The sequence below is a fragment of the Peromyscus leucopus genome, chromosome 8b (assembly GCF_004664715.2).
Source record: "Peromyscus leucopus breed LL Stock chromosome 8b, UCI_PerLeu_2.1, whole genome shotgun sequence".
Taxonomy (NCBI): domain Eukaryota; kingdom Metazoa; phylum Chordata; class Mammalia; order Rodentia; family Cricetidae; genus Peromyscus; species Peromyscus leucopus.
In genome coordinates this window covers 53,941,186-53,960,760 of record NC_051086.1, presented here as the reverse complement: position 1 = coordinate 53,960,760, position 19,575 = coordinate 53,941,186, and the positions used below count along the sequence as shown (strand labels likewise).

The window sequence follows — 19,575 nt, the reverse complement described above, 5'->3', positions numbered from 1 at the left end:
GCTCTATACCAGTCAACTGAACGTGCCATGCAATGAAAGCTGCTAGACCTGTTCTGCACACAGAAACCATGAGTGGTTCAAGAGAAACAAATCTGGAAGACTTCAGAGCCTTTTTTAGACTCAGGTAGAATCCCACTTTCATTTGCATTTCCCTGATTCCTAATAAATCTGATTTATTATTATTATTTTTTTTTTTTTGGTGGTTTCTCCATGTACCCCTGGCTGTCCTACAACTCACAAATTAAACCAGGCTATCCTCCAACTCAGAGATTCGAATGACTCTACCTCCTTAATCCTGGAATTAAAGATATGCACCACCACACTCAACCTTGAAGATTTTTAAATATATATATATATATATTAGCTATCTGCTACCTCCTTTGTGACTGTATATTCAATATACTCCAATTGTTTTTCTAGTGGACCTCTTTTTTATAGAAGGACTTTGTAGAGTTTTGCTAACTTTGGATAGTAACTTTGTCAAGCATGAGGTACACATTTTTTTTTCTTACAGTGTTTAACTTTTTAGATTATCTTTTAACAAGGAAACTTTTTTTTTTAAAGATGTATTTATTTATTATGTATACAGTGTTCTGCCTGCAGGCCAGAAGAGGGCACTAGATCTTATAGATGGTTGTAAGCCACCATGTGGTTGCTGGGAATTGAACTCATTAACAAGGAAACTTATATCATAATATAGCCAAATTTTGAATGCTTCTTCCAGAGTCAGTATTTTATCTTATTTTTAAAAACTTAAGGAACATTGTTGCACATGCCTGTAATCCCACCATCTGAGAAGGAAGCAGGAGGATGCTAAGTTGGAGGCCAGCCTGAGCTATACAGTGAGAAAGACCTTGTCTCAAAAATATAAAAATTTAATTAAAAGATGGGGTGGTACTCAACTCCTTATTGCTGGGATTACAGGTGTGTACTAGTCTTTTTCCTATTCTGACTCTCTCTCTATGTTGATTTGCATCATCTTGGACCAAAACACAAAACAAGTAAACAAAACCACCTAAACAAAATTACTGAGCACAGTTCTTCAGATAATGTTCCCATCATTAATGTTAAGACTGCTGCTACACATTCTTTCACTGTATTTGATGAAGGTTCAATAAGCCTGTATTAAGTCACTGTATACTTAAATTGATCAAAATCTTTCCAAGTCCAACATAAATATATCGTCTTGCAATCTCATGTAATACACCAGTTTTCAAATGATACACCATATTTAAATTGTGAGAATATATGTATATTTTTGGCATATGTATATATGTTACCTAAGGTTTTTTTTTTTTTTTTTTTTTTTTTTTTTTTTGAGACAGGGTTTCTCTGTAGTTTTGGTGCCTGTCCTGGATCTCACTCTGTAGACCAGGCTGACCTCGAACTCACAGAGATCCGCCTGCCTCTGCCTCCCAGTGCTGGGATTAAAGGCGTGCGCCACCACTGCCCGGCAGGTTTTTTTATATCATCTTCTTGTATGTTATTTGATTTACTAGTCACATTAGAGAACCTTCTTCTTCTATTAATTGACACTGTTTGTAAAGGTTTATATAAGGTTTATCACTCTGTTGGGACAAACATGGCTCCAAAACCAACCAAGTCTGATGTCTACTGGGAAGGGGAAGCAAGATAAAGACCGGCTCTGACTCAAGGCTGAGGCTATAGCTCAGTTGGTAGAGGATTTGCCTACCATACAAAACACCATAGACCAGCTCTCCAGCACCACATAAACAGAGCATGGTGATACTTGTCTAAAACCCTAGCATCTGGAAGGTAGAGACAGGAGGACCGAATTTCAAGATCACTGTCAGTTAGACAGCAAGTCTTAGGCCATTCTGAGCTGTAAAGCATGAGAACCTCAGTTCAAATCCCCAGAACCTAGACAAAAAGCTAGGGATGTACTTGTAAACCCCGCACTGTGGGGATGTGGAGAAAGTAAGTTTACTGGCACTTGCTGGCCCCCAGCCTAGCTCCAGGTTCAAGTGAGAGACCTTATCTCAAAGGAACAAAGCAGAGAGTGACAGAACACAACGCTGCACACCCTCCTTTGGCCTCCGTGACCTCCTATGGGCTTGCACACCTGCGCACAAACACCAAACAAACATATATATATACACCATACACCAAGAAGGGATTTTTGGCTCCAGATTCTGTAATGATTGCTATTTTAGCTTTTCTATTTTATCTTGAGGAAAACTTGACTAATTACCTGTTATAATAACTTGTTTTGTTTTACAAAAAGGCCTCACTAGTTCAGGCTGACCTTGACAGTCGGGTCCTTCTACCACGGCTTCCCAGGTTCTCGGATTACTAGCATTTTCTACGACCAGCAGAATTTTTTTTCTTTTTCTTTTTTCAAATGTACTGGTATGACACTATTTATAGTATCTACTATTTTTATATCAGTAGTCATTACCCCGTTTGATTTCTGATTTCCATTTTTTTTTCTTTTCATTTTCTGTACAAATTTCTCAACCTTTTTATACTGACATTCTCCTCGGTTCTTTAACTTTCCTCCTTCACTAATTTCTAATATTCTGTATATCCTTTGATTTGTTTTCACTTTTTACTGTTTTTATTTTCCCTTTAGAGTATAATGTTAAATATTTATATCTGTTGGTTGCCTATGAGAACTAGATGTCAGGCTCCCACTGCTGAGACACTAAACGCTTTTTTATAGATTTATACAGAAATCAAGATGGGACTAAGCTAGAAGCTTACTTCCTATTGGCTAGCTTTCAGAATACTGGAAGGTGCTCCGTAGACTGCTGGGAGAAAATTGTCACCAACAGTCTCACTCAGTTGCAGACTCTGGGTATAATACGACCAACCAGCCAAGCAAAATGTACCCATGGCTGGGAGATCACAGCCCTAGTGGGGAAACTATTAATGTTGTTTCACTAAGTGGACATGACATGACTATCAAACTGCGTTCTAAATGTTTATGTTGATTCCTCTAGAATAGTGCCACTATTTGCTTCTTGTTGTAACAGGTAGTACTGCACAGACTCATAACTGGGCAAAGTACTGAGAGTAAGTTATTGTTGAATACAATGGTACATCTCTATCTCCCTTCCAAGGCCACTTGCAGAAGAGGGGATAGAAAGAATGTAAGCGCCAGATGAAGTGGTGGAGTGCTGTGAAACACTGTTTTCAGGGCAGGAAATGGCTGCTGCACAAGACTAGACCCATCACCATCTGTCATGAAGGGCCTCTCCACCCCAAGGACTTATACAGTTAGTTAGTGGTTTCTGGAGAAGGAAAAGACTTTTTCTTTCATGGTACAGCCACTAGTAAATGGTCCCTATTCCTGGAAGTAACCCTAATGAAACTTACTGAGTCACAAAAACAAAAATCGCATGAAATATTTACACCACCCTAAGTATTTTGTGATTTCTTTTTCATTCAGATTTTTCCCCATCTCTAGACATTTTATTATTAAAAAAAAAATGTGACCAGAGTATTGGGTCTATAATAACATTAATTCTGTGAAACTTAATACTTTATGACCTTATTTTTAAAAGATACAGAAGGAAAAGATAAATATATCACAATATTGAAATACAATATAATGTATCTAGAAATAATAATACTTTTTCCTATGCATTACTCAAAGCATTTATGTTCTAATTTGGATGTGGTTCATAACACTCTTGTAAGGCAGTCTTTTTTTTTTTTTCTTGTTACTGTTGTTTTGTTTGTTTTTCAAAACAGGGTTTCTCTGTGTAGCCCTGGCTGGCCTGGAACTCAGAGACCAACCTGCCTCTACCTTATCCATATCTTTTTGGACCCCACCTCCCTCATTATCCTAATTTTACAGCTGAAAAACCAAAGGAGAATAAAGATAAGAAATCTTACTAAGTCATCCAGGCTACTAAACGCTGAGTTTCTGACTACTGAATAGTTATTATTTCTTTATATCTACTCTTCTTTTGTTGCCATTTTTTTCTGTGTATGTGTGTGCCTGCATAAATTTGTGTACACTATGTACATGCTAGTGTCCACAGACAGCAAAAGACAGTGTCAGACCCCCGGGAACTGGATTACAGATGACTATGAGCTGCCATGTGGGTGCTGGGAACTGACCCTGAGGTTCTCTGCAGGAGTAATAAGCACTTTTATTTGATGAGCTATCTCCATAGCACGAATCTATTTTCCCCCTTAACCTATTTTAGGTTATACTTGTTTATATCAGTTTTCTTTTAGTTAGACTTTACACGTATATTTTTTATTTACCCCTTTATTCATTTTTTTGTTTATTAAAACAAGGTCTCACTCTGTTGCTTAGACTAACCTTCAATTCACAGCAATGTTCTTACTTCAGCCTCCTGAGTGTGAGTTACCAGACCTGGTTTATTTCTTTATGTTCAATCTTACCTTGTGTTTAGTTATATGTCTTATAAGAAACACACTGTCTTCTTTTACATGTGTGTGTGTGTGTGTGTGTGTGTGTGTGTGTGTGTGTGTGCGCGCGCGCATAGATGAGTGCTACAATGCGCATGTGGAGGTCAGAGGACCTGTGCACAGGTAAAAAGACAACTTGTGGTAGTCAGCTCTCCTTTTCACCATGTGGGTAGCAGAGATCAAACACAGATCATCAGGCTTGAAGGTAAGTACCTTTATCTACCATGCCATCTTGCTGACTCCATTTTCTTTTAGTACAGAATATCAAACCCAGGCCTTCATTCATACTAGACAAGTGTCAGCATTGTACCACTCAACTACACCTCTAATCTCTTTCTTTCATTACTAAAGACTCTTTCAATGGTGGAGCCCTTGCCTAGCATATGTCAGTAAGGCCCTAAATTCAATCTCCAGCACTACAAACAGTCATAAAAATTGTAACACCTCACTAATGTTTCACTTCTGTTTTTGTTTGGTTTGGCTTTTTAAAAGTAGCATCCCATGTAACACAAACTGGCCTCAAACTCACTATGGAGCTGAAGATGACCCTGAACTTCATGTCCTCTTGCCACTACATCACAGAGGGTTCCAGACATCAGTCACCATGCTCATCTTATGCAGTGCTGAGGGCCAAAGTCTAGGCCTTGAGCATGCTGGAGAGGCATACACCAAGAAGCCATATCCCAGCCATGCTGAGTATATGGTCAGTAGGAGGTGCATCCTGGCTAAAAAATCTCCTAGAACCAGGATGAGGAAACAAAGTCAACTACAAACAGCTTCTTTTCCTAGGTAAGAAAACTAAGGCTAGGAATGTAGCTCAGCTGTCAAGAGTGCTCACCTAAAGCCCTGGATCTGATCCCCAGGGCCTCATAAAATAGGCATGGAATACACAAGTTCAAGGCCAGCCTGGGTTACATGAAACTCTGTCTTACAAAAATAAATCAATATGGATGACTTGTTAAAAGAAAAAAGAAAATTGAAGTTGAGTCTCACTTGAATAAAATGGATAACTGAACACAAGTCTTCATTCATGATTAAGCATCACCACTGGAGATTTAAATAACCAAAGGTCAAATTACCACACAGCAGGTTTGTTTTCAGAATTTTAAACAGAAGACTCCTGAGACAGTTGATGAAATGATTTCCCACCACTACTTCTCAAGGGATTCTAATTTTACTCCTGGCATTGGAGCAGATGGCTAACAGCATTTCACAACCTTTGAGGCCTCCAGCTCTTTAATCTTCTCTTCAGCTTCTGTCAGTTTATCTTTCAAAGCTGCAATTTCCTTTTCCATGGGCATCACGACAGAGCGAAGCTTTTCAGCATCTTCTTGGGCCTATGATTAAAAGGAATTAAATGCAACAACTTACTCACTGAATATTTTTAAAAGAAACTCTAGTCCACCCATTTGCTAAAAATTATCATTCGTAAAACTGAATACCAATTCTCATTTTATTCAAGTTTTTTCTTTGAATTTTTATTAACATATGTTCATTACATTTACAAAATGATGGGCTTCAAAAATACATGTCATTCCAGTTACCATGTACTTAACATACTAACACCAATCAATCCTCTCATTTCATTCTTCTCACTCATTTGTCTTTTTTCTTTACCCAAACAGTTCCTCATTGTCTTTTATGAAACACGCACACACCCTAGATTCCATAGATGAGACAGTGTGATATTTGTCTTTCTGAATATAGCTTATTCGTTTAATATGATATTTGGTCCTAGGTTCCTGCAAAAAACATATATGTGTTCTTCTTTTTTTTTTTTTTTTTTTTTGGTTTTTCGAGACAGGGTTTCTCTGTGTAGCTTTGCGCCTTTCCTGGAGCTCACTTGGTAGCCCAGGCTGGCCTCGAACTCACAGAGATCCGCCTGCCTCTGCCTCCCGAGTGCTGGGATTAAAGGCGTGCGCCACCAACGCCCGGCATGTGTTCTTCTTTAAGCAGAATAAAGCTTGTCAACTGTGTGGGCCAGGGACATAACTAAGCACTTAAGAGAATGTACTGCTCTTCCAGAGGACCCACGTTCAGTTCCTACCACCCACATTAGGTAGCTGATAACTGCCTCTAACTCCAGGCCCTAACTGCCTCTAACTCCAGTGTCAAGTCTATTTTTAAATAGTTTATTACAGGCTGGAGAGATAGCTCAGAGTTTAAGAGCACTGGCTGCTCTTCCAGAGGTCCTGAGTTCAATTCCCAGCAACCACATGGTGGCTCACAACCATCTGTAATGAGATTTGGTGCCCTCTTCTGGCCTGCAGGCAGAACACTGTATACATAATAAATCTCTAAAAAATAAAATGTTTATTACTGTGAATGACAGGCATAATTATGGTTTTCCCAAATACTTCACTTAGAATTTGGCAGTAAGCAGAAAAATAGATTCACTGTAACATATCTGATATCTTCATTGAGCAACTTAGTCATAAAATATCTCATATATAAAAGGCAGCATCAAGAGCTGGGTGTGGTGGTGTACCCTCAGGAGGCAGAGGTAAGAGGATCCCCTCAAATGTAGCCTACTCAGGTCTACATATCAGATCCAACCCAGCCAGAGCTACAGAGTGATTCTGACTCAAAAGAGCAAAAACAAACACCTTTAGTCCCAGAACTCAGGAGGCAGAAGCAGGTAGAGCTTTGTGAGTTTGAAGCCAGCCTGGTCACCATAGCAAATTCTAGGCTGTCTAGATTGTGGGGACAAAATAAATAAGTAAACAAAAAGTATTAAAAACTCAGAAAGTTGGGGCTCTTCCTACTAATGAAAATTAACTTTACCTAATGTAAACAAGCTCAAATATATCCTAAATTGTTCAGAATAGAGAAACAAGATCTACTGACTAGTGTGAAGAATATTACACCTCCTCAAAGACACAGACACACAAAAGAAATTTAATAGGCTTTCAGATTCACCTTGTTTCCTGATCCTTACAAAATCTATTTTGTGCTGAACTAAATTCTGTTTGGAAAAGACACATTAGCTTAAAACGTCTTCACAGTCAAGGCTTGTTTGGGATGCTTACTGCAAAAAGGGAAGGAAGAAAAGAATTTACCATATTTACTAATGCAAAAGACCTCATAATTTCCAGTGCTAAGTATCATATAAACAGACGTTTAAAGAGTCAATTAAAAGTAGTAGTAAGTGTAACCAGTGAGATGGCCCAGTGGGTAAAAGCACTAGCTGTGCATGCCTGTTGATTGGAGTTCAAACTCCAGAATCCAGAGTGGAAAGAGAGAACTGACTCCCTAAAGCTGCTCTCTGACCTCCACATACACGTATGGACACATGCACCACATTATGCACACATACAATAATAATAAAGAGATAGAAAGGTCATTAAAATAAAAAATAAAAATTGAAAAGCTGTTACAGCCAAGCCAAGCCTACAACTGCGTGACTGCATGACTAAATGCAGTGTGGTTTCTTGGATGAAAGTCTCAAACAGGAAGGAGAAAAGGATATGGGGGACACTGGCTAAAAATCAATACAATCTGAATACAGAGAACAAACCATTGTTAATAATGATGAGCTGGTATTAGTTTGCTAACTCTAACAAGTGTAACATACTACATGGTTAAAATGTTAAAGAAAACTGAGCCGGGTGGTAGTGGTGGTGGTGGTGGGTGGCGGCAGCGGCGGCGGCGGCGGCGGCGGCGGCGGCGCACACTTTTGATCCCAACACTGGAGAGGCAGAGGCAGGCAGATCTCTGTGAGTTCGAGGCCAGCCCGGGCTACAGAGTGAGTTCCAGGAAAGGCTCCAAAGCTACACAGAGAAACCCTGTTTCAAAAAAACCAAAAAAGTTCAGAAAACTGAGTATGGAGTATACTGAAAAACAATACAATATTCATAAATTTTTTTATACCTAAAAAAATATTCTTAAAAACTAATAGGTGGGCTGGGTGGTGGGAGGTGCACACCTTTAATCCTAGCACTCAGGAGGCAGAGGCAGGTGGATCTCTGTGAGTTTGAGGCTAGCCTGGTCTATAGAGCTAGCGCCAAGACAACCAGGGCAGTTACAGAAAAACCCTGTCTTTAAAAAAACAAAAACAAACAAACAAACAAAAAAACCTAGTTGGGGCTGGAGAGATGGCTCATGTATTGTTCTTTTTTTTTTTTTTTTTGGATCATCTACAAGAACAATACATGAGCCATCTCTCCAGCCCAACTAGGTTTTTTTGTTTGTTTGTTTATTTTTGTTTTTTTAAAGACAGGGTTTTTCTGTAACTGCCCTGGTTGTCTTGGAGCTAGCTCTATAGACCAGGCTAGCCTCAAACTCACAGAGAGTTTGGTCTATAGAGCTAGCTCCAAGACAACCAGGGCAGTTACAGGAAAAGCCCTGCTTTAAAAAAAACAAAAAGAAACAAACAAACAAACAAAAAAACCTAGTTGGGGCTGGAGAGATGGCTCATGTATTGTTCTTGTAGATGATCCAAATTTGTTTGATTCCCAATACCCATGTCAGGCAGCTCATACCACCTGTAACTCTAGTCTAGCTCCAGGGGATCTGATACCTCAGGCTTCTAAGGGCACCTGAATTCATAAGCATGAACCCTACAGAGTCACATATACGAACAATAAAATTAAATAATAAATAAATAAAACTCATGGAGGGCCTAAGAGATGACTCAGTCGGTACAGTGCTCACTGCACAAGCATGAGGGCCTTGGTCTGGAACCATGCAGAAAGCCAAGTGCAGCCACATGCACGCTGTTAAATGTGAGCTCAGCACTGAGGTTCAAGTAAAATGTGGTGGCGAGTAATCCACTCAGGAGTCCGCGGATCTCTGGAGTTCGAGTCTAGCCTAATTTGTGAGCTCCAGGTTCAGTGAAAGACCCTGTCTCAAAAAGTAACCAATGTCATGGCACATGTTTTTAATCTCAGCATTTGGGAGGTAGATCTCTGTGAGTTTCAAAGCCAGTCTTATCTACATAGAGAGTTCCAGAGATATAGACCAGCCAGGAATGTAGAAACACTGTCTCAAAAAAAGAAAGAAAAATAAAATAAAGTAGATGAAGGAGAAGGGTGGGAACTAGGAATTGCAAATAAATATGACCAAGATATACTGGTCACATGTATGAAATTGTCAAAGCCTAAATAAAATATAACTCTTTAGAAATTAAAAAAAAAAAACACAAAGCTAGGCGGTGGTGGTGGACACCTTTAATCCCAGCACTTGGGAGGCAGAGCCAAGCGGATCTCTGTGAGTTTGAGGCCAGCCTGGTCCATAGAGCAAGATCCAGGACAGGCACCAAGACTACACAGAGAAACTCTGTCTCGAAAAACCAAAAAAAAAAAAAAAAGAAGATTCAAAAAAATGTAGAGGCAGAACAATAGAGAAAGTCACCTGACATGCACCTCTAGCATCACATGTGGGCACAAACACACACACACAAAATAAAATTTAGTTTTAAAACTAAAACTTTAAAGATGGCAAAGACTAGTGATTGTGGAAATGATTAAATACACACACATTTATATATATAAAGAATGGAGCAAGGATTTATATAAAGAATAGAACAAGGATTAGTAGGCAAAGATGTTCTCAAGGAGGGTCAGTGAGCTGGCTCAACATAGGCTCCTGCCCTTGAGCCTGATGACTTGAGTCAGTATCTATATGGTGAAAGAAGATAATCAACTTCCAAAAGTTCTCCTCTGACCTCTACACACTTACTGTCGCACACATGTGCACACACATTCACACACAAAATAAATAAATAAATGAAAATTTTTTCAATGTTCTCAATGAGAACACATTTCTCTCATTTAGTTGCCTGTGTTAAGGTATTGTATGGTATAGTTCAGGATATACACAGTATCAAGTAACATCTCCATCCAACATGAACTCACTGGGCTTCTATATGCTAGACACCATCCTATGTACTTAGTATACACAAATAAAGACTACATTCTCATGGAGTTAACACTCTAGCAAATGAACAGAAAAAGCAGCAAGCAAACACAGTAAAAGCTGAACTCTGTTTTATGAGGAAATATGCCGTGCAAAAGAAACCCTAAAGCAGGGCACAGAAATCGGAGAGTCCTGGAAACTTGGGAAGAGGCAGGTAGGCTGCAATCTTAACTAGAGCAGTAAGAAAAGCCTCATGAAGAAATGACATCTCATCAAAGATCTGAAGATGGAAAGGCAGTCAGTCACATGTACTGTGGAGGGTACGGGGAAAGCACTGTCTGGTCCATAAGTAACTCCCCAACAGAAAGAAAGCACAACATTCAACTTCCAGTTCTGCAGCAACGCTTTTAAACAAATTGCTTTTAGTCAAGTAATTCTGTAAGTGAATGTATTCTTGCATACCTTTTTCATTTCATTTTCTAAATTTTCTTCCTCTTGACCTTCAGATAACCTTCTTCTTAAATCAGCTATTTCCCGCTCTGCAGATTCTCGATACTGTGCCCACTGTGCTCGCTCCTGCTCCAGCCTCAGATGAAACTGATGCTCGTAGTCACGAACCGTCTCTATAAAACATCACATAGTCCATGTCTAAGCATCATGGAACAATAGCTAGTACACTGAAATTTCTTCAGTTATGTAAAGAGCTTGAGACAAATTTTTGGAAATAATTTTGGAAAAAAATTCTAGTTCTTTTTTTTTTTTCTTTTTTTTTTTTTTTTCATGGTAGCCGGAGGGATAGCCATGGGTGCTGGGAACCGAACTCTTATATTTTTGGTTGTGAGCCTAGCCTTTAACGGCTGAGCTATCCCTCCAACCCAAAAATTCTAGTTCTTATGAGTTGAAATAAAGGTTTTACTACTTCTTCTTCTTCATCATCATCATTCTTCATAATAGACCTGCCATATGCTATTTGACAAGAAACCCTAGAGAAGGTTCAAAGTGGGGCTTTTTTACATCTAAGACCCACTCCCAAATCCATATTCTTTGATACTATAATGTGGCTCTCAAAACAAACACAACATTTCATTATAACTACATGAATGTGTAAGGAAATAAAAATTATTTCTGAGATATTTTACTAAAACCTAAGATTCTAAATTGAGAAAAATTCTGTAGCCTTACAAAATAACTTCATGTTTAATACAGTCTTGAAACATCACCTGACAGGCACAACTGGTGGCCCATTAAATTCTACTCCTTTTTTTTTAAAGTATTTATTTATTTTATTTTATATATATGCTTGAATGTCACCTGCATTTACATACTGCACTATGTGCCTACCTGTTGCCTACAGAGATTAGGAGAGGGTGTCAGAACCCTAGAACTGCAGTTATAGATGGTTTTGAGCTACCCTAGGGATGCTAGGAAATGAACCCAGATCCTCTACAAAAGTAACAAGTACTCTTAACCACTGAGCCATCTCTCCAGCCCCAATTTCTATACCTTCTTCATTACTAACAAGACCAAACTTTGTTGAGGATTTTACAGTGCTCAATATAAATACTCCACTTTCTGGCTGAGTAAATACCTTAGTGGGATAACTTGCCTCACATGTGAATGCCTCTAGATTTGATTCTCCACAGCACGAAACTAAATACCCCGACTTAAAACTACATGTTTTGATTTCTTTTAGTTAAAGGTGACCACATACAGCATGAAGATTTCTAGAAAAAAAAGTATTTCTAATGTATATTGGAGGATGTGTAACCATTTCTCAACAATGAAGCAAAGATAATTTTTTTTTTTTTTTTTTGGTTTTTCGAGACAGGGTTTCTCTGTGTAGCTTTGCGCCTTTCCTGGAACTCACTTGGTAGCCCAGGCTGGCCTCGAACTCACAGAGATCCTCCTGGCTCTGCCTCTCGAGTGCTGGGATTAAAGGCATGCGCCACCACCGCCCGGCCTAAAATTTTTTAATAATTTATTTCATTATATTTTACATGCATTGGTGTGAGGGTGTCAGATTCCCTTCCCTGGAACTAAGTTACAGACAAGTATGAGCTGCCATGGTGTTGCTGGGAACTGAACCCGGGTCCTCTGGAAGGGCAGCCAGTGCTCTTAACCACTGAGCCATCTCTCCAGCCCCTGCAAAAGTGAAATTTTTAAAGATCATGGTAACTATATAGAAGCAGACAGCCAGAAAAGTCCAGGATATAGGCGGGGCCACAGAACTGTTATGACCACTCCTAGCTTATCTAGAGGTGGATTTGATTCCTATGAGAAAGAGGAACTCCTGTATAGGTAAAGCAACATAGTGAGACTATTACATGAGACTAGAATATCACTTAGTAAGAGCTACAGAGTCAGAAACAAAGGTACCCTTAATTGCATCCTCTCAAAGAATATTCTGTAAAAAATGGGACACAAATGCAAAGACCCCCTGGCACAGGGCAGTTGCCATTAGTTCACATTTGTAAATATTAACTAATTCCAGGATCTCAAAGATTAAGGTAACACCTTATTTCATTCTGTCACCATTCTCCAGAATGAAGGCAGTACTGAGGCATCCATGCTGAAAGGAAAGAGGCTATACAAACCATTACAATTCCTTCAGACCAAGGGTCACAAACTGGCATTCCATAAAGCCCCATTTAGCCATACGGACACTCTTGCCCATCAAACAAATATTTCACATACAAGAATACACTATACTTAAAAAATCTATAAAAATAAAAAACCAGGTTTAAACCCTGCTTTAAATCTTACAAGTAACTACAACCTTCATTTAATACATTATCTCTCTAATTAATTATCTCTCTTTATTATTGATCTGTCGAAGACACTGGTGATGCGCCCATTACAACACCCCTGACTTCCCTTTCATCTGACGTCTGGAAGATGACAGTCCATAAAGCCACAAATGAACACAAAATGCATTTTAAGGCCATCTGAAAATGGTGTCAAGAATCAGAATTTGATCTTATAATTTTGTCTAAAATCTGATCTTTTCTTTACCTTTCATTACAGCCTGAAGTGAAGCAACTTCTTCTCTCCACTGCCTTTTAACTTCATCTATAGCTTCTTGCTTAGTATTCTCAGAGACTGTGGCAATTGCCTTAATGTTCTCCATCTCTGCCTGAGCCTCCCACAGCTGTGTCCGAAGGTGACCCAAATCATCCTGTGCCGCTTGCAATACTGCATTTTGCCTCTTTAGATCCTCTGGGAAAAAAGTAAAAGATTTTCCATTAATGTGTAGTTCACTTTATCAGACTCAAAAGAAATGAAGAAACTGGATATTAAAATGCTAACATAGAATATAAAGCTATTTAAATAGAAATATAAAGTGTGCTGGATTTCAAACAATAAAGTTTTACAAGGCGAGTTCCAGGACAGCCAGAGCTGTTACAGAGAAACCATGTCTCAAAAAACAAAAAAATAAAACATTAAAACTATCTAATAACACACCGGGAAAGGTCACAGTTTTGATGCTATATTTAGGCTTTTCCTATTCACTAAATAGACATAATCAAAACTTTTTTTCATTTATTTTTATGTGTGTGAGTGTTTTAACTACACATATATCTGTGCATCACATGTGTGCCTGGTGCCCTGGGATGTCAGGAGAATGCACCTGATTCCCAGGACTGCAGTTGACAGTTGTGAACTGACAAGCAGGTGTTGGGAACTGAACTCAGGACCTCTGCAACAGTCAGGGCTCTAAAGCACTGAGCCATCTCTCCAGCCCCAATAAATTCTCTAACTACTCTGGTGTAAGTGTCCAAATCTACAAAATGGAGATTAAAGATGGCCACTCCATAGGGCTGTTAAAATGATAAAATGATGCATTATAAACGCCTGTAAGCATAGTAACTTTCAAAGAGTAAGTCTTCAACATATACTTCATGGAAGAGAGCCAGACTGCACAGTAATTAGAGTTGATAAAACCATGATTACTTTCTCACTCTTAATAATCTCTTAAATATTAAGTTGATATCACATGTACACCACATGCCTTAAGCTAGATAGAACATATATTTGATCATGACTCCCAAAAAAGATGGCAGTGGAGTCAGAAATGAAGTTTAGTGGTACAGCACTCACCTGGAATGTACAAGGCCCTGGGTTTTGGTCCCTACCACTGCAGAGAAAACAAGGATACACCTATTATCCCTCTATAGAGATGCGTCTATTTTCTCTTACTGCAAACTCTCACTATACTCTCCACTAAAACAAAACAAAAAAACCTCGTGACTATCATGAACACAAATGGTCAACTTTTAAATCTATACTTTCTTATTTATAAGGAGTTTGAGTATGTACTCTACATTGATCAGTGACCAGAACTTTCTTAGGTTTCCCTCACAGACTCTCTCACTATAACATAAAATGGCTACAAACTCTCAATCCTTCTGCCTCAGCCTCCTTAGTAACAGGATTTCAGGTGCCCATCACCATATTCTGCTTATCTGTTTCTAATGCAGAGTTTTCCTTCTGATTTAGGAAAAGCATTGTGATGGTTAATCTTCACTATCGACTAGATAACAAGTCACCCAGGAGGAAAACCTATGGTCATGTTCAACTGAACTGAACTGAACTGAGAGGTTTAACTGAACAAAGAAGGGTCCACCTGAGCGTGGGTTAACACACCCTATGGGGTGAGGTCCTGGACTAAATAAAAAAATATGTAAGCCAAGCATCAGCTAAAGCATCAGTAAAAAGCTGCCTCAAGTGTTCTCCATGGCCAGCGGAAACTTGTAACAATGTAGATAATAAAGTACAGTTAACTGAAGTAATTAATTTTAACATAGCAAGTTTTTTTTTGTTTTGTTTTGTTTTTGTGGTTTTTCATTCACCAGGCTCTGTTTTTCTGACTGCAGATCCAATGTGACCATGCCTTCCCTGACATAAGTCTACTGTATCTCCTCCAACCACGCCAGGGATTTTGTCATAACAACAAGAAAACTAATACACAAAGTACCAGAAGTGGGTGCGCTGCTGTGAGAAACCTGACCACATGGTTAATAGGTTTGAAACTGGCTCATAGCAGGAATATGGAAGAACTTTGGAGTTATAGAATAGAGAAGACTCAGATGCTGTAAACAAAGTTAAATGGTTCATTCTGGTGGGAGTGCAGAGAACCAGAATCTGAATCCAACAGAAAGGTATACAGTAAAGACCGTATTCATGAGGCTTGGAGTAGTCAGGCTTGGGTTAAAAACCATTTTTAAGACGGTAATGTTGATGGTCGAGTGGTGGTGGCACATGCCTTTAATCCCAGCACTCAGGCAGGCGGATCTCTGTGAGTTCAAGGCCAGCCTGGTCTACAGAGCGAGATCCAGGACAGGCACCAAAGCTATAGAGAACCCTGTCTCAAAAGAGGGGGGGAGAGAAAGGGGTAATGTCGAATTCAGCCACTGTTAGGCCACATCCCTATAGCAGCCTTTTCTCTCTCACAGACACTAAAAGGTACCCTTACTGAGACACTGAATCCCTAGCTAGAGCCAGGACCTCTCAACTGGGAAACTAATTTTGCATCAAAGCAGGTATTGGTGGTCACACATCCTGCTCCCTACACACTTCACTGACTCCTGGGAAAAAGAATAAAAATGAAAATAAGGCTGTGGGCTAGTTCTGTAAACACCTCAATTCCCCACATACTCAGACAGGTACAAGGAGAGACTCCTTCTTCTGTCACAGGTACACACTACAAATCCTCTCTTCAAAGACCCTGCAATGGTGTCTGTCTCTGGTGCTAGGGTCTCAACTCTCCTTGGAGACCCCACTATGTGTTAATAACTTTTCTAATTAAATCTTTACTCTTCAGTAATCCATCTTGGTGTTCCTTTTAACATTCCCCCAAAAAACTTCCTGATACTCATATTATGTCCTAGTAAAAATCCTAACCCTAATATCTTCAAACCTCTTCCACCAGAACATTCCCCAGTTTTGGGGTCATTTTATATAGTTTCTTTTTTTTTTGTTGTTTGTTTGTTTTTTGTTTTTTTTTTTTTTTCTTTTCCTCTCGACTCACAGATCCCTTCTGCTCCATGCTGATTAAGCGTGCGCCCCACCCCCCATTTTATATAGTTTCTGTATGAAAAAGTACACAACATTTTTTTTTCTTCCCTCACTTATCTCTTAAACCCCTTCCACCATTGATTCTTAAACTTCTTCCTTCTCCCTCAAGGTCTTCTACTGCCAAGTCATATATATCACATAAACACACATACCCCACATGAGAGACAAGCTGATGTTTTTCTGAGCAAGGATGTTTTATAGGTGCCCTTTATCAAGCTGGCAAGATTCCTTCTGTTTCTAGTTTAGTGTTTTTAATCATGAACAGGTGTGCAGTTTTACATATTACTTCTCCTTTATCGACTGAGAAGTTTGTGTGCTTTGGTTTTTATCTTATTTTTTGAGACTGGTCTCTCTACTACTGTAGTTTGAATAGGTATGACCTCCTTTAGACTCATGTGTTTAAATGCTTGGCCCATAGGAGATGTGGCATTGTTGGAGGAAGTGTGGCCTTGTTGGAGGAAGTGTGGCCTTGTTGGAGGAAGTATGTCACTGTTGGGGCACGCTTTGAGGTATTCAAGCTGCCCAGTGTGGCAGTATCCTGCTGCCAGCAGATCAAGACGTAGAACTCTCAGCTCCTTCTCCAGTACCATGTCTGCCTGCATGCTGCCATGTCCTGCCATGATGCTAATGGACTGAACCTCTGAAACTGTCAGCAAGCCCCAATTAAATGTTTTCCTTTATAAGAGTTGTGGTCATGGTGTCTCTTCACAGCGATAGAAACCCTAACTAAGACAACTGTGTAAGCTCTGGCTATCCTGGAACTCTCTCTGTATAGAACAGGCTGGCCTCAAAATCACAGAGACCCAATTGCCTGTGCCTTCAGAGTGCTGTTGATTAAAGGTAGGCACCACTATGCCCAGCCTGGTTTCTATCCTATTGACTGTAATGTATATTATAATGATTGCAATTCTGGAATGAGGTCCAATTAGTTACAATCTTATTCTCTCACAATGTTTGATTTTCAAGCTTAATGAGGATTTAGACATCTGTATTTCTTTTTTGTTTGTTTTTCGAGACAGGGTTTCTCTGTGTAGTTTTGCTCCTTTCCTGGAATTCACTCTGTAGCCCAGGCTGGCCTCGAACTCACAGAGATCTGTCTGGCTCTGCCTCCCAAGTGCTGGGATTAAAAGCGTGCGCCACCACCGCCAGAGCTATATCTGTATTTCTAAGGAATGCATGCATAAAGTTCTTGTGATGTCTTGTTACATCTTTTCTAGGTTTTGTCTGGATAATACTATTTATAGAGTGTCCCTTGCAGTTTATTTTTTTACAAAAATTTGGAATACTGGTACTAATTGTTCCTTCATATTGAATAATATGAATTATAATCAATATTCAATAACATACATTTTAATATGTTAAATAATAATGGTGAACAATTCTTTAAGCAAACATACTTTTTCAAAAGAGGAAAAATTCCCTTTCCTTCATTTTTTAATTTTGTAACTAATTTTTTTAATTTTATTTTGTTGTACTGTGTATGAGGACCTCTGGCAAAATAATAAAGTACTGACAACAGAATACAGAAGTTCCTCAAAAAACTAAAAGTAGAACTATTATGTGCTCCAGCTATACCAGGTTTCCTGCTTAAGGCTCCCAAATGCTTGGCTTGGATTTTGTTTAATTTTCTCCATGTTTTTATTAACAAATATTAATTGTACATGAATTATGCATAATGAATTTCACATTTTCATACATGCATATAATTTTGACCATATCCCCTCCCACTCCTGATGACCTTCCTCTTCCCAATCATTTCCCTTTATACTTTTGTCTTTATTTCTTTCTTTGTTTTTTGTGAGCCAATAACTTTAATTAAGTTTGTCTGTTTATTAGTTTCCTCCAGAATATTTTTTAGTATTATTTTTATTTTATATATATGAACATTTTGCCTACATGCACATATATACAACAGGTACATGCCTAGTGCTAGCAGAGGCAGAAGATGGCATATATTTGCTGGAACTAGAGTTAAAGACAGTTGTGAGCAGCAATGTGGGAGCTTGGAACCCAATCTGGGTCCTCTGCAAGAACAGCAAGTGCTCTCCTCAGCCCAAAAATTTTTTTTTTTTTTAAACTTTTCTGTAAGTGAATTAGAATAGGTTTTGGTGTTTTTTAGTAGTCAAATTTATCAGTTTCTCACCTTTGTATAATTTCTTATGTCCCAAACATTCCCTGTTTAGTTTTCTTCTGGCAAACCTAGGTCCTACCATTTACTTCAGTGACTGTGCAGGTGATAAATGCTCTTAGGATTTATGTGCATCAAAGATGAACTTTATCCACCACTTCAAGAACTCAGCTAAATATTAAAATTCTAGTTTGACAGGCATTTTTATGTACTGTGATGATGTTATTCCATTGTCCTCTGTCACTTGAAGGACTAATGTGGTATTTCCTGGGTTCATTTGCTGTTGATGTAGCTGTTGTTCAGACAGGCTCTTGCTATCTATCTCCAGGCTGGTCTCAGATTTAAGATCCTTCTAACTCCACCTCCCAAATGCTGGATTCACATGCACATGCCACCATGCTTGGCTTATTCTCTACTTCAGTATTTTTTGTTTGCAAGTTCTCTAATTAGTTTTTATTTATCTTTATTTCTTCATAGTGTTTTGGGGTTTTGGTATTTTTGTTTTGCTTGTTTTTTGAGACAGGGTTTCTCTGTGTAGCTTTGGTGCCTGTCCTGGATCTCGCTCTGTAGATCAGGCTGGCCTCGAACTCACAGAGATTTTCATGGCTCTGCCTCCTGAGTGCTGGGATTAAAGGTGTGCGCCACCACTGCCCAGCTATTTCTTCATAGTTTTAATTGTAATTTTTAAAATATTCCTTGTTTCATATCCCTATCTAAATGAACATATGTCAGCAGAGCACCAGGCAAATTATAGCCATGTGTAAAGTCCTTTTGGACACAACTAGAAAACTCAACCTCCATTTCTATCATTTTCTTCCAGTCTGTTGTCTGGAGCATCAGAGAACAGGGCCTCACTAACAAGATGGACTGAGATTTCTAAAACATAAGCACTGCTGTAGTGTTAAGCACTGATTGAAGCTGGTTAAAGGAAGAAGGTGCAATAAGATTGTCTTTTTAAAGTTTAATAGAAAATCAACAAAACTTTCTGAAATTTTATAATATTCCCAACTGAAGTCAGTTTGAAAAAAAATGCACACTAAGACGAAAGCAGGCAGTAAAAGAGGTCAAAAAGTAGCCTTATCATCTCTTTTATTGGTAGTCCTCATTAC

General features: G+C 38.9%; 1 protein-coding gene across 4 annotated transcripts in view; it reads right to left on the bottom strand.

The window, feature by feature from the left end:
- Rabep1 (rabaptin, RAB GTPase binding effector protein 1) overlaps window positions 1-19,575 on the bottom strand; it is a 101,188-nt gene that overhangs the window by 46,952 nt on the left and 34,661 nt on the right. For all 4 annotated transcript variants that reach the window (XM_028860994.2, XM_028860996.2, XM_028860995.2 and 1 more), the window contains exons 3-5: window positions 13,276-13,479; window positions 10,726-10,886; window positions 5,625-5,744 (exon numbers count right to left, since the gene is read on the bottom strand). In XM_028860994.2, the coding sequence (XP_028716827.1) occupies window positions 5,625-5,744; window positions 10,726-10,886; window positions 13,276-13,479 (485 nt within the window). The remainder of the gene's footprint in view (window positions 1-5,624; window positions 5,745-10,725; window positions 10,887-13,275; window positions 13,480-19,575) is intronic.